The sequence below is a fragment of the Rhinatrema bivittatum genome, chromosome 3, assembly GCF_901001135.1.
Source record: "Rhinatrema bivittatum chromosome 3, aRhiBiv1.1, whole genome shotgun sequence".
Classification (NCBI taxonomy): domain Eukaryota; kingdom Metazoa; phylum Chordata; class Amphibia; order Gymnophiona; family Rhinatrematidae; genus Rhinatrema; species Rhinatrema bivittatum.
Genome location: NC_042617.1, coordinates 170,065,910 through 170,081,098, shown reverse-complemented (window position 1 = coordinate 170,081,098; position 15,189 = coordinate 170,065,910). Strand labels below are relative to the sequence as shown.

The window sequence follows — 15,189 nt, the reverse complement described above, 5'->3', positions numbered from 1 at the left end:
AATCTCCATGTGGATATTTCCCCACTTTCCCACAACTGCGACATCTTACTTACAGCACTCAACCACTTGGGCTTCAGCCAGATTGTTAAAGGCCCCACACATAAAGCGGGACACACCTTAGACATGATTTTCCTCAACGATGGTCTATCATCCACCACCGTCCCAACTTGCTTCCCAATCCCGTGGTCAGACCATCATATTATCTCTGCTGAGCTTCAAATCAATGACCATCCTCGGCCCGTCTTCCCTTCAACCACAATACAATACAGGAAACCTTGCTCCACAGATCAACTTAGCAAACTACTCTCAAAAGAGCTTGATCGACTTGATCTCACTGATGCTCCCTCGGCTATCAACTCATGGATTAAGATAACAAGCGAGGTCGCAGATCAATCCTGCCCAACCATCACTAAATCCTTGAGACCACCCCAAGCTAACAGGAATCCGTGGTACACCCCGGAACTTAAAAGCCTCAAACAAAAACTTCGTAACAATGAGCTCAAATGGTGCAAGACCCCATCCATCAACACACTAGCAAACTATAAACCCCATCTTAATGCATACAGGATTGCCATCCTCAAAGCCAAAAAAGACTACTTTGCAAAAAAAATCCACAACTTCTCTTTCGACCCCAAAGCCTTATTCTCCTTTGTTTCATCTCTTACAAAACCCTCGCCCCCCATCATCCCTGACAAGCAAGCATCCAACAAAGCCACAGAACTAGCTATCTACTTTGATAAAAGATAACAAACCTCCTCAAGCCCATCTCTACCCCTCAACCGACAACCCTTCCCTCCTACACCTCAACATCTTCTAGGAGTTTTAACCTTACATCCTTTGAGACCCCATCCACAATGGAAATCGAAAGCATCCTCAAAAAGCTAAACCTTCCTCTCACCCGTTGGACGCAATACCATCCAATCTTCTCCTCTCTATCCCAAACACCATTTCTAAACCGCTAGCAGACATCATCAACTGCTCTTTAACTCAAGGAGAGGTTCCAGAACAACTAAAACTAGCCATCCTAAAACCACTACTAAAAAAACCTAACCTTCCGACGTCTGACCCTGCCAACTTCCGTCCAATTGCCAATCTTCCTTTGATCTCCAGAGTGATGGAAAGAATTGTAAACAAACTGTCCGACTACCTCGAGGAGAACAACATACTCTCCCCCTTCCAGTTCGGTTTCAGAAAATCTCAAAACACTGAAGCTTTACTATCATCACTATCTGACTCCATCCTTCTCAACCTGGAAAGAAAACAACCCCACCTTCTCGCTCTTCTCAACCTATCCGCCGCCTTCGATACGGTCAATCATTCTATCCTTCTGCAGCGCCTATCAGATATCGGCATTCAAGGTGAGGCTCATGGTTGGTTTAAATTGTTCCTTGAGAATAGATTCTACAAAGTCAGAATTAATAATAAAGAATCACTCCCAATCAAATCAAACCTAGGAGTCCCGCAAGGATCATCCCTCTCCCCCACGCTCTTTAACATTTATCTGCTGCCTCTCTGCCACCTACTCTCCAGCCTTAAACTAAATTACTACATATTCGCTGATGACGTTCAAATTCTCCTTCCTATCACCGAATCCCTGCAAAAAACCTGGGCACACTGGAACTCCTGTCTACAATCCATCAATAGCCTGCTCACCAGCCTGAACCTTATCCTTAACTCAAATAAGACTGAAATCCTCATCATCTCCCCAGATGAAAACCACAATCTCCTAAACTCACAAAGCGCATCCCAATTCGCAAAAACATTCATCAACCACTCCTCCTCTGTCAGAGACCTAGGGGTTCGGCTCGACAACCTATTCAACTTAAAATCGTTCGTACTTAACACAACGAAATAATGTTTCTTTAAACTTCAAGTTCTAAAAAATCTGAAACCTCTCCTGCATTTCAGTGACTTCCGATTAGTAGTTCAGTCTATCATCCTTACAAAGTTAGACTACTGCAATTCTCTTCTCCTAGGCCTCCCTGCGATAACTACCAAACCCCTACAGATGGTCCAAAATGCTGCCGCTAGGATTCTCACCAACTCAAATAAAAGAGCTCACATTACACCCATCCTACACGGCCTTCATTGGCTTCCCATAAAATCCAGGATCACCTTCAGTTTTGACGATGATTCACAAGGACATTCACAGCATCGCACATCTCAAACTAAGCTCTCTACTCCGCCCACACACATCCGACAGACCAATCAGAAACGCCTATAAAGGATCACTATACACCGGTCAAAACCACTTTAAGAAAACGCGCAATTTCTACAGCAGGGCCCACCCTTTGGAATTCGCTGCCTCCGGAGCTTCGCCAAGAACCATGTCTCCAAACATTCAAGAAACATCTCAAAACATGGCTCTTCAGACAAGCTTTCCCAGAGTCTCAAGAACACTCGGACACTGGTCAAAGGTCATAACAGAACATTATGGAGACTCATGATTGTCCCCTACCTTCTCTGCATGTTCCCCCTTGCATGACTTAATGCCACCTGTTCCTTCCCTCTTCCTCCTCTTCCCTCCCTATGTTCTTCAGCCCGCTCCTCCTTTCCCTCTCTCCTCACTGCTACCTGCTATCATTTAGGGCCCCCCGCTTACGCCCTATTAATTCTCAGGTTCCTAGCGATACCCTTTTGACTCCTTATTTCATGCAATGCCTATCACCACTATTTTGCGGTTCTATTTATATTCGTTATTTGTCGACTAGCTATCTATTACCACTGTTTGCTGTTCTATTTATACTTGTTATTTACATTTGTTTTTATATTGTTGTTTATATTTATTTATATTTGCTGTTCTATTTATACCTGTTATCTATATTTGTTGTTTGACGACTTGTTTTAATGTAACACCATAACCGCGATTGTTCTGTTTCAATGGAAACCGATATGATTTGATATTTTTTTCAAGAATGTCGGTATATAAAAACTCTAAATAAATAAATGTTCCCATTCCTAACTAAAAAGGTAGAAAAACTGTTCCCTAAAATAGTGATCCTCATTTGGTGTGTTGCTCAAATTTTGAAGAGAAGGCAATAATGCTAGTTAGGCATTCGCAGAGCCAAAACAAATTGTTTCGGCTTGTTTGTTTCATAAGAAAATCACTCATTTGGTTTGTTTCAAATGAAAAAAAAAAGTTTTTTTTTAGTTTAATTTGTTTACCATTGTAGTCAATGGGAGAAGCAATGTAACCTATTTTGGACTCCCAAATTGGGCTTTTCTAATCATTTGTAATGATCTGGTAAATATCAGATATCAGAAGGGTAAAGGCATGACACCACATCAAGAATGTCAACATGGCATGGAGAATCTGAGGACCCACATTGAGGCAAAACGGTACCAGCAGTGGAAGGAGTTCTCTAAGGCACTATCAGGGGAGTAAAGTAGCAGCAAGAGTGGCCAGAATACCCCAAGGCTCCAAAGTGAAGGGCACAAACAGTGGCATGAACCTCCCAAAGCTGTATGAGAGGGTCAAAGAGGCACAATATGTGGCATGAACAACTCAAGGCACCATGAAGGGGGAACAAAGCTCCAGGAAAGGAAGAAATCCCTCCCCACTCCAAGGCAGTGATAGAGGGTCAAAACAATAGCACCTTGGGGATTGCTTGCTCGATAGACTGCTACCTTCCTCCTCTGGCCAGACCAACAGACACAGTTTAATAACCCAACTTCCTGCCTACGATCCACTGAGAAACTCAGGCTGCTCTCATACCCAAAACCACCCCAGTTGTTGTGCCTGTTGCACGTCGTTGGGTGATTTTGGTTCATTCTATTTGGGCATCCTGTAGCTCTCTATTCACCCACATGTGAGGACTACCATCCTGTTTGTCCTGGGCGAAAGCAGAGTTGCTTACTTGTAACAGGTGTTCTCCCAGGATAGCAGGATGTTGGTCCTCACGAAACCCGCCTGCCATCCCGCGAAGTTGGATTCGCTTACGTTTTATTATTTTATTTTTCGCTCGTACTTTTTGCTACAAACTAAACTGAAAGGGGTCCCCTGCTGGATGCGGGGTTGGCATGCTGGGCATGCTCGGTGTGCCAGTCAAAAGTTCTAGAAAATTTGACAAGTGTTCCGTGATAGGGCTCCATCCGATGTCACCCACATGTGAGGACTAACATACTGCTGTCCTGAGAGAACACCTATTACAGGTAAGCAACTCTGCTCTCCAGTCCCTAGATTAGTGTTATTACATTCTTTTCTGTGCTCAGTGTTTCCTGTTGACTGAGTATTGAAATGGTTCTCTGTTTTTAATCAGGTTTTTTCCTAGTCTGTCCACAGTTGCTTTTGAAGAAAATACTGGCAGGCTGATGTCACTGCAGGGGTTATATATATATATATACTGTGACATCAGTTTGCTCCATCTGCTGGTAGAGGAATATAACCCACTTGTTCTGAATTCATCTGACTTTCCTAAAGAAAAGGAAATTATTAGGTAAGTAGTAATTTCTCAATGCCCCAACCAGTTTACTTGTCAGGCAATCATTCAGCTTTCCTATGTTGACAACCTGGTCCTTCCCATCAGGTGCAAGAATCTGTACATGGTCTGCAAAAATATGGGAATCAAAGGTCTGGAGTTCAATTAGCTCTGCCATTGGGGTCCGTATAAATATACGAGGGTAAGTCAGTAAGTAAGTCACAAATCTCTCTACTAAGGTAATAAAACATATATCTGTAATGCTGTCATATTCCATAGATGGCAGCACCTTAGAAGTGCTTATGTACATAAATAGTTATTTAAACTGTGCATGCACAGGGGCTGTGTACACAAGGAAAATGGCTGCCGTGTTAACAGATTGTATGGTCGAAGAACAACGTGCTGTTGTCCGATTTTTATGGGCTAAGGGCTTAGTGGCAAAAGACATTCATAAAGAAATGTATCCAGTATATGAAGAGAAATGTCTCTCACGTAAAACAATTTATAACTGGACCGATAAATTTGCACAAGACGTGCCAACGTGAACGAAGAAACCAGACCTGGTCGACCTGTAGAGATTGCGACAGAGGCAACTGTGAAGCAGGTTGAAGAGATGGTTCGTGCTAACCGGAGGGTAACAATTGACGAAGTTGCCAAAGAAATTGGGTGTTCTCATGGATTAGCATATTGCTTAGTGCATGATGCATTGAACTTTCGCAAAGTCTGTGCAAGATGGGTTCCCAAACAGCTCACCGAAGACAATAAGAACAACCGGATGGGTGTCTGTTTGGAAAATCTCTGCCATTATGCAAACGAAGGTGAATCAGTGATGGCACGTATTGTTACGAGTCGTGGGTGCACCACTATCAACCAGAAGCGAAACATGATTCCATGCAGTGGAAGCATCCACTATCATTGACACCGAGAAAGTTCAAGCTTGTGCCTTCTGCAGGAAAGGTGATGTTGATTGTGTTTTGGGACCGAGATGGGATACTCTTAACCAGTTTTCAGAAGCGTGGTGAATCTGTTAATTCGGCTTCCTACTGTGCTACTCTATTAAAGCTTAAAGGAGCTATTCGTAGAAAACGCCCAGATCTGGAAAAAAGAGGAGTGCTGATTCTTCACGATAATGCCAGACCACACACTTCGAATGAGACTCGTCAGACAATTGCGAACCTGTACTAGGAATTTCTTCAACATCCACCATACAGTCCGGATTTGGCACCCAGCGATTTTCACTTGTTTGGCAAACTGAAAAGCCATCTCGGTGGTAAACATTTCACCAGCGATGAAGAAGTGGAACAAGAGGTGAAGCGCTGGTTACGATGCCAGCCAAAAGACTTTTACGCAGAAGGTTTTGACGGACTTTTCAAATGCTGGGACAAATGTATAAATGTTTGCGGCGATTATGTTGAAAAGTAGTTGGTTTTTCCAGAAAAACTGTTTGTGAGTGTATTCTGTATATTTCACAGTAAATAATTCATCTTTTGCATTTAAATAAATTTCATGAATATTAATCCCATGTATGTTTGTGACTTACTGACTTACCCTCGTATAATGGGAGAAGAGAATATTGATTATTGAGAAACCCCATAGGCAGTTTGAACAGCTCCTGAGCTTTTCTCTGTCTAACCTACTTGATAAGATGTATCCTCCAAAAATGAGGTAAACCATTTAAATACATTTATTTCAAGGGCTATCCTTCCCAGACACTGAAGTAACAACTTGTTGTCCAGCATGTCAAATGCTGTTAAATCAAGAAGGATCAACATGTGAACTCTCACATCTACTTGCCTCCTGATATTTTCCATTAAACTTAGTAAAATTCTCTGTTCCTCTACACCGGAATCCTGACTGCTTCAAATGGAGAAAATTGGAAGAATCCAAAAACTGCAGTGCTTAAGAAAAGCAAATTTTCTCAATTATCTTGACCAAGAAGGGAAGACTGGACACTCATACTTCAGATTCAGTCAGTCTCCTGCCATACTTTAGACATATTTGGCAGGGTGCTGTCTTAAGACTATGCTGTATACTTATCACATTTCAGCTCTTTATGGTGCAGTATATGTGCTCTTTTATGGAGCAGCTTCATAAATTTTCAGATGCCCTCCATTTACAGAAGCAAGACGCATGTGGAAAATATCTTCTTTAAGATATGCTTCCAATAGTTTTAGTATAGCAACCAAAGTTTGCACTTTTCATAGATATTAGTATGACTTGGTTTAAAGCTTTCAGGCCCATAAGATTCATGAATGGTTAGTGAATATTTCATATACAAGAGAATATCTTTTTGGCAACAAAATTAAGGAAATTCTGAAATTCATTAATGACCATGCCTCCATATTGCAGACATCATTTATGGCAATTTTGGACGTTTTGCATCCTGCTAAGAGGTTCCAAATATTCACTCATAAAGGACTCTTTCTCTCATAAAAAAACGATATGCCCCACAGTAACAACTTGCCTTCCTAAACAGAAGAAAACAAGACCTACAGCATTATAAGCAAAAGAAGCCAGATCTGACTTCACAGGCAAAACCAACTTTTATTTTCTTCAGTGTTTCTCAGAGCAAAAACATATGTCAGTAGTTTATTTGGCAATGTCTTTTCCAAAAGGACCCAAGGTGATGTTATACACTTAGGGGCGGATTTTCAGAGCCCTGCTCGCGTAAATCCGCCCAAAACCGGGCGGATTTACGCGAGCAGGGCTCTGCGCGCCGGGAAGCCTATTTTACATAGGCCTCCCGGCGCGCGCAGAGCCCCGGGACTCGCGTAAGTCCCGGGGCTCTCGGAGGGGGGCGTGTCGGGGGCGTGTCGGGGGCGGGCCCGGTCGTCGCGGCGTTCCGGGGGCGTGTCGGCAGCGTTTTGGGGGCGGGTACGGGGGCGTGGCTACGGCCCGGGGGCGTGGCCGCGCCCTCCGTACCCGCCCCCAGGTCGCGGCCCGGCGCGCAGCAGGCCCGCTGGCGCGCGGGGATTTACGTCTCCCTCCGGGAGGCGTAAATCCCCCGACAAAGGTAAGGGGGGGGTGTAGACAGGGCCGGGTGGGTGGGTTAGGTAGGGGAAGGGAGGGTAAGGTGAGGGGAGGGCAAAGGAAAGTTCCCTCCGAGGCCGCTCCGATTTCGGAGCGGCCTTGGAGGGAACGGGGGGAGGCAGCGCGGCTCGGCGCGCGCAGGCTATACAAAATCGATAGCCTTGCGCGCGCCGATCCAGGATTTTAGTGGATACGCGCGGCTCCGCGCGTATCTACTAAAATCCAGCGTACTTTTGCTTGAGTCTGATGCGCAAGCAAAAGTAGGCTGATCGCGCTTCTTTTAAAATCTACCCCTTAATTTAAAACAAAAGTAAATTATACAGTTAAAAGTTAGTGTTAAGTTCATTTCACAATAGAAAAAAAATTATAAATTGGCATAACACAATGAATAAAATTAAAGGATAGACTCTTTAAATCCAAGTATAATATGGCCCTATTAAAGGGGCAAATTATAACATCGGCTTAGGATGGAGGACTATTTTTAAGAAAATATAAAAAATATATAAATGTGTTTGAATGCATTAAAGTATGATGAAGGTGAATGATTAGAAGACCGGTTGGTGTCTTGTTTAGTCACACGTCAGGCTTGCTGACACCTTCTTAGGCTAATAATATTTTAATATTACTTTGGGTTCCACATTTTTGTGTGTATATTTGGTCTTTGTGGTTGACCTATTGACTCTTTCCTTGAGTTATATTTCAGTTACCCCAATATTGACTGGGTAAACATAACATCAGGACATTTTAGAGAGGTAAAATTCTTCGATGGAATAAATGACACTTTACGGGAACCGACGCGAGGAAGCTGTTTTAGAACTAATTCTTAAGGGAGCACAGGACTTGGTGGCAGAGGTAATGGTGATGGGGCCACTTAACAATAGTGATCATAACATGATCAAATTTGAACTAATGACTGGAAGCAGAACAATAAGTACATCTACAGCTCTAACACTACATTTTTAAAAGGAGTGCTTTGGTAAAATGAAGAACTACCCAACCTGGCCTTAACAGACCTCACTTCCCCAATATATTAATGTAATAAACCACCAGGGGTAAGTATATATATATATCAATTTTCAATCATAAATATTTAACTATTTGCAGAATTTTTTAAAAATAGGTATCCGTAATTTGCTATCTTTTACAAGTTACCGATGTTTACACCAAATGTATACATAAACCCATAAAAACCCACCAATAAATAACCTCATCCAGTCACTCTCACATGAAGTACTTCTACATACATATGGAGAAATGACTGAATGAACCATTAGATTGCATGTCCTGCAAAGAGCACTAAGATCTGCAAATAAAGCATTGTTAATATCTGATATAAGATCAGCCCATTTAAGCGATGTAAAAGATCGTTCCTTGTCAGTTGCAGGACCCAGACTTTGGAATCAGTTGCCAACAGATCTGAGACTTCAGCAGGAGTTAGTTGTTCAGAAAGGAATTAAAAACATAGTAGTTTCGCAAGGCATTTGAGAGTGAAGGCACATAAGGAGTTTGTGTCCATAATTTTAGTAGAATATATTAGATTAGAATTTTAGAAGTAATTTTAAGATTTTATAATTCTATTTAATTGTAATATTTTAATGTTTCTGCAATAACGTCAATATTTTGTATTAATTTTATATTATGTATGTTGTGTGAACCATGGTGATGGAAATACTGTGCAACAGTATACAAAAATTGTATAAATAAAATAAAAATAAATACAGCAATTTCACATACATAATACCACATACCCCATAAAATCAGATTCCACACAAAATATAGGTTTCTTTCAAGAAGATTACAAATGGTGCCTTAAATCCCAGTTCAATGTGTTGTCCAAACAAGTCCTAATTGTAGTTCAAAAAAGATGTCCTAACATATGTTTGAAATGATGTTCTAACAAAGCCTGATGTATATGCAGAAGCTTATGCTGCTTCTGTACTGCAGAAAAATTGGGGATTATATGCTCCATCTTTCTGAATCAGGATTAAAAATAAATTCAATGTGCTTCTTAGCTTTCTAGTCACTTAATCAGGTGGCAGGAAAATGATTTCCTTCCATCCACTAATGGCTTGTTTTATGAACTTCATTTAAAGCCACCTATGAAACAACCTGCACTTGGAATCATGTGATGAGACCTCCTTCTGACCTATAGGTACTTGTAGTCTCCAGTATCTAACAGTTTTTTTTGTTAGCAGCACTTACTTCCACCAGAAGTCTACAAGCATCAGGCATTAGTAACTTATCCACCCTAAACACAATTCAACAGAGTAGTTTTGAGTATGCATCCAGAATTTCTTTGGCCTCGTTTTCATTAAATTTTTGATTCTTCAAGCATTCTTCCCCAGACCTCATACAAATAAGGCTGAAACAACCTGGTATGCTTTGGATTATGAAAAATATTTCCTTATATGGACAGAACCAAGGGATATAGAAAACCTACCCAGCTGTTTGTCTCTTATGATCCTAAAAGACCAGGATTGGTTGTTACAAATTGTACAATTGCAGATAGGCTTTTTCAGAATGTCTTATTTGTTTTCAGTTAAAAAGGCCTCACTTAAAGGCCATGTAAAAGATGGTAGAGCAATGGCATCTTCTTCCCCTACTCACTTTGGCTGTACATTTGTTGAAGATGCATGTAAAGCTGCTATGGTGGAGTTCAGTACATACATTACCTCCCACTTGTGTCTAGACTCTGAATTCTGTCAGGATAGTAAGTTAGGGCAAACTACCTTCCTTTAGATACTAGGCTGAAAATTAATTTTACATTTCACAAGAAAGTTAAATGCTGGCTTTTCCCTTGAAGTGGGTAAGGTGAAATCCTAGGTGGTGATACCATGGTGACATTGTCAATTCTTATTTTGTATTTATTTGTATTGAGTAGAAACTTTTCATGTACATAGCCTTAGTTGACAGCTTTGATTGGTCGGAAAAGCGGTATAGAAACAATGTAAAATCTGTTTAAAAATTGATAATACATTTTTTTCAATGCCTTCCCACAAAAATACTTGAGGAAGTGGAAAAAGGGAGCTTCCAAAACCCTTAGCTTGAACATCCTCGCATGTGGGATAGACTTTGTATGTCTTTTTGAGAAAGTAAAGTTGCTTATCTTTAGTTTTCTCTGTCAACAGTGGGATAAGCCAATCACATATACCTTCCCACCACCTCTTGGAGTTTAAAAAAAAAAACGTTTTCCTATCAATTCCAAATTGCACAGATGTACAAAAGCCTTCTGGGCTTTTCTAGCAGTAGCTAAGACACATCCTTATCTTGGTATATTTGGCAAAAACATCTGCATGTCTGACTTAACCTGCTGTCCATGAGGAAAACAAGTTACAGGTAAACAACTTGATAGTGGTATTTTCCATTTAGGATGGGGCTCAAAATGAAATGTTTGTAACACCATTTTATTGTTAGACATGGAACTTCCTTTTTGTTGTTGGATGATGTTTCAAAGATCTCTGAAGCCAGTCAGCTGCCTCAGCTGATTGGGAATTTCATTATTAGTTTTGAACATCAATAAGTGAAACAGAAATAGAAGGGGAAGATATGAGAAATCCAATTTCATTGGTTATATGAACTCTGAGTAGAACCCTCATGCTTCTATGTAACGTCTCTTACTTCCAAGCGCTTCTGGAATAGCATCCTGCCTCGTGCAGCATCCAAGGGCTGTGTAGAGTACTTCCTGCAACTAGGAGCTCCTTTATAGGCCCTGCAGCCAGGATTTGCTGGGGCGCTGGCTGATACTACCTCCTGTCTAGGTATAAAAGAAAGTCCTCTGCAACCATGTCCTCTGCAACAATGCAGCACTTCTGCAGCAGGTCCTCATGTGCTAGTGGTCAATACTGCATTGCTACTGCTTCTGCTTTGTCCTGTCTTGCCTAGTCTTGCTTCTATCCTACTTTGCCATGCCTCTTTGTCCTGCCTAGTTCTCCTGCCCTGCATTGCCTTGCCATGCCTTCCAGTTAAATTTCCGTGGATTGTTCTTCTATTGCTGATCTGGACTGTCTTCTGACCTTGCTTAATCTCTGCCTGCCTAGACACCAACCTTGCCTGATCTCTACTTGCTTTGATGCTTGATGGTGCCTGAACTCTGCCTGCCCAGACTCCAGCCTGCCTTCCTTGGTCCTGTCAATCTGTCTCCTCATCCTTGTACCCTGCCAGATAAGACCTGCTGGCTGCCAGAATCTCCAGGCTCAGTCCAAGTGGGAGGGGACTGGCCAGGCAGAAGACCTTTCCTTGTGGCATGTCAGCTGCCACCTCTAGGGCCTGGTCTGTGTTCACATGCCCCAGGCTGCACCAACTTAGAAGCAACCCAAGGGCTCTCATCCCCCAGAGCATGACAATGTTTTATCCATGAACATGTTTTGGCTCTTCTGGTACGGTACAATGCTTTAATATTGGAAAGTATGTTTTCTTGAAATGCTATAAACTAAGTAGTCAGCAGCTGACTCGGTGTAAGTGCTGCACAATCATGTGGAGGACCTGGGTTTGATTCCTGGACCAGGCTTTGGCTCTTCAAGCTGGCTTGAGATGCTTCCCCAGAGGGGAGGGAGTATCTGCCATCATTTAGTGGTGACACCTGGTGGCCATGTTAGCTAGGTTCTGGAGGGAGTTGTGGCCCTTGGGTGAGGTCTGTTGCTATGATGGCTGGTCTGAGTCAGGAGGGGAATATAAAAGTGGTGGTGGTGGTGGGGGGACGCTGAATAGTTGCAAATGAAGGCTAAGAATACTTTAGCTCTACAGAAGTTGGTTGTGATTGAGCTAGAAGCCCAAAGCAACAGGAGAAAACAGTTGGGTGAAAAATGTTTTTGTGTACTGTGGTGATTGAAAATTAAGAAATTTCTTTGCTTCTTGATACATTTTCTTCAGAATATTTTTTAATAGTAAATGTTGAGGTGCTTAATATGCTAGACAATACAATAAATATTTCCATCCCATGCACTCATTAATGTATATATTTGTGTTTTCCTCTTATATGCAGAGCCAAGTATCACAAGTTGAAATATGGGACAGAGTTGAATCAAGGAGATATGAAGCCTCCAAACTATGATTCTGGTAAGATTCTTTGACAGCAACAAAAATTATATATTGTGCTTTTTTTTTTTTCATGCTGTTTGCTTTGCAGGTGTTTAGTAGCATAGTATAACTGTTAGGAATGTATATGGTTTGAAGGTGTGAAGCTATCTACATACAGTGCTTATAGAAAGTCTATACTCCGTGAAAGTTTTTCACATTTTCATTTGCGCATCGAATTTGCATGTATTTAAATGAGGATTTTGTTTTCTATTCAACACACCATGCCCCATACTTTAGAAGCCAAAACTGTTTTATTGGGGACAGCATACTTGTATCAAGAAGCAAACTAAAATCCACTTGGATGTCTCCACCCCCTTGAGTCAGTACTTGGTGGAAGCTTCTTTGTCAGCAGTTACAGCTGGGAGCCTGTCGTGATAGATCTCCACCAACTTTGCACATCTAGATTTATCAGTATTAGACCATTTTTGTTTACAAAACTTTTCAAGGTCTGTTAAGCTCTTTGGGGAGCATTGATGGACAGTAATCTTCATTGTGCCGTAGATTTTCAATTGGATTAAGGTTGGTGCTCAGACTGAGCCACTTAAGGGCATTTTATCTTTTATCTATTCCAGTATAGCTATGGCTCTATGCTTCTGGTTGTTGTCATGCTGCAAGCTGAAATTTCCTCCCAGTTTTGGCTTTCTTCAAGGACTTTTTAAAAATCTTTTCTTCATTCATTGTCCCTTCAGTCCTCACAAATTCTCCAGTCCCCTACCCATGAGAAACATCCACATAACATGATGCTGCCTCAACCATGTTTCCCAATAGGGATGGTGTTTTCTAGGTGATGTTCTGTGTTGGGTTTGCACCAAATGCTTTGCATTCAGGTCAGAAAGTTCTATTTTAGTATAGTCAGATCACAAAACGTTTTACCACATGGCTATAATATCCTAAGTGTTCCTTTACATACTTCAAACAGGATTCAAAGTGGGCTTTCTTGAGTAATGGCTTTCTTCTTGTCATCCTACCATACAGACCAGATTTGTGGAGTTCTTGGGATGATATTGTCACATTCCCACTTTGACCAATCTTGGCCATGGAAGCCTGTAGCTCTTTCAAAGATGCCATTGGCCTTTTGGTGCCTCCCTGCTTCATTTTATGGTGCAGTACTGCAGACTGTCTACTGAGATCTCTGTTTTTGGTTGCCCTCCAGTATTCTCCATCTCCAGCAGATGGTGGATGTGCCATCTCCCTATGGGGACTGCTCTGAATTTTGGAAGGAGAATTTTAAATTAAGAAGCGAAAGCTCCGCTCTCCTGTTGAGAAATTCCTGAGGTGATTTCCGTAGTCCCTCAGAGGTGTGCCTTGATCCAGTAGCTGTCTCCCGGCGTGGACTTAGCTGCTTGTGTGACTGAAAGGCAGCGGGTGCAGGAGGCTGAGTGTGGAAGTGACAGCAATTGCCCTTCCCCCCACAGCCAGAGACAGTCTCTGTATTCAGCTGATAAGTGCTGAGCTCTGGTATGTTTAAAAAAAAAAAAAAAAAAAAAAAAAAAAAAAAAAGTTTTACCTACAGAGACAGGGTGTTTTAGGCCTTTCTTTGGTCTCCATGCTCGGCACACCATGCCGATGTTGTTCCCGCTCCCATTGGGGTTAAAGGACCTGAGCAGCCTGGCGGGTTGAGCGATCCCGATGGACTAGGCCTTGCACTTGGGTTTTTCTCTGTGCACCACATGGTAGGCTGCATCAGCGTTTTCACACACTTCTGTACATCCTAATGCTCTCTATAGGACGTCTGTGTGTGCAGTGCATCAGCTCTGCACACGTTTTATGCACTGTGATAGGTGCGACGTTTGTGTGCATAATTTTTTATGTGATAATCCGCTCTGGTTAGGCATATGCCTTGCTGCGCTTACTTCAGGGGCACCTGAAATTTGTGTACATAATTTTTCAACATGAGCTGTTTAAACGCACAGTTACCGCTCATGATACCAGTAAATAAGAAGCCTAAGTGCCTTTCTCCCAGGACAAGCAGGATGATAGTCCTCAGATATGGGTGACATCATTTGATGGAGCCCAGTACGGAAAACTTTTGTTAAAGTTTCTAGAAACTTTGACTGGCACACTGAGCATGCGCAGCATGCCACTATCCTTCAGTCTCTTTTTCTGCAGTGCAGTTGCCTCGCAGTTCTTGGAGCTGTGCTTCTTTCTCGTTTGTGTCTAAATCAGGATTTTTCCCATTCCATCGGGTCCCCCTTCACGGTCTGTGCCTCTCCTCAGCATGGTAGGTAGAAAACATTTTCCTTCCTTTTCGCAGTTGATTCCCGGCATCCCACTTCTCAGTGGCTCCCAGTCATTGATCGCGCGCCAGTTAATTTTCATGGCGTCCGGCTTTCAGCGGTGCCACCAGTGCCCGCGGACCATGTCCATCACGAATCCGTATGAGGTTTGCATCCTGTGCCTTGGGGCCTCGCACGATGTCAGAGGGTGTCAGCTGTGTGACTAGATGACCTCCAAAGGCTGTCACGTACACCTTGACAAAATGGAAAAAGTTTTAAGTTCCAAAAAGTCTGCTCCATCCACACCCGTGTCAGTCCTTGACACCCGGGAGTCTAGGGAAGACGCTCAATATGCTCCCTCTTGCTACTCCTCTGACTACATCTTCAAAAGATTGAGGGAGCGGTGATTGATCTTCCATGATCTCACCGGTTTCCAGGACATCGGGATC

The 15,189-nt window shown here is 42.3% G+C and overlaps 1 protein-coding gene across 5 annotated transcripts in view; it reads left to right on the top strand.

Moving 5' to 3' along the window:
* Nucleotides 1-15,189, top strand: part of STRN (striatin) — a 533,408-nt gene that overhangs the window by 257,089 nt on the left and 261,130 nt on the right. For 4 of the 5 annotated variants that reach the window (XM_029593930.1, XM_029593929.1, XM_029593928.1 and 1 more), the window contains exon 2: nucleotides 12,430-12,503. The exons of the other annotated variant lie outside the window; for it this stretch is intronic. In XM_029593930.1, coding sequence (XP_029449790.1) covers nucleotides 12,430-12,503 — 74 coding nt within the window. The remainder of the gene's footprint in view (nucleotides 1-12,429; nucleotides 12,504-15,189) is intronic. 5 annotated transcript variants of the gene reach the window in all.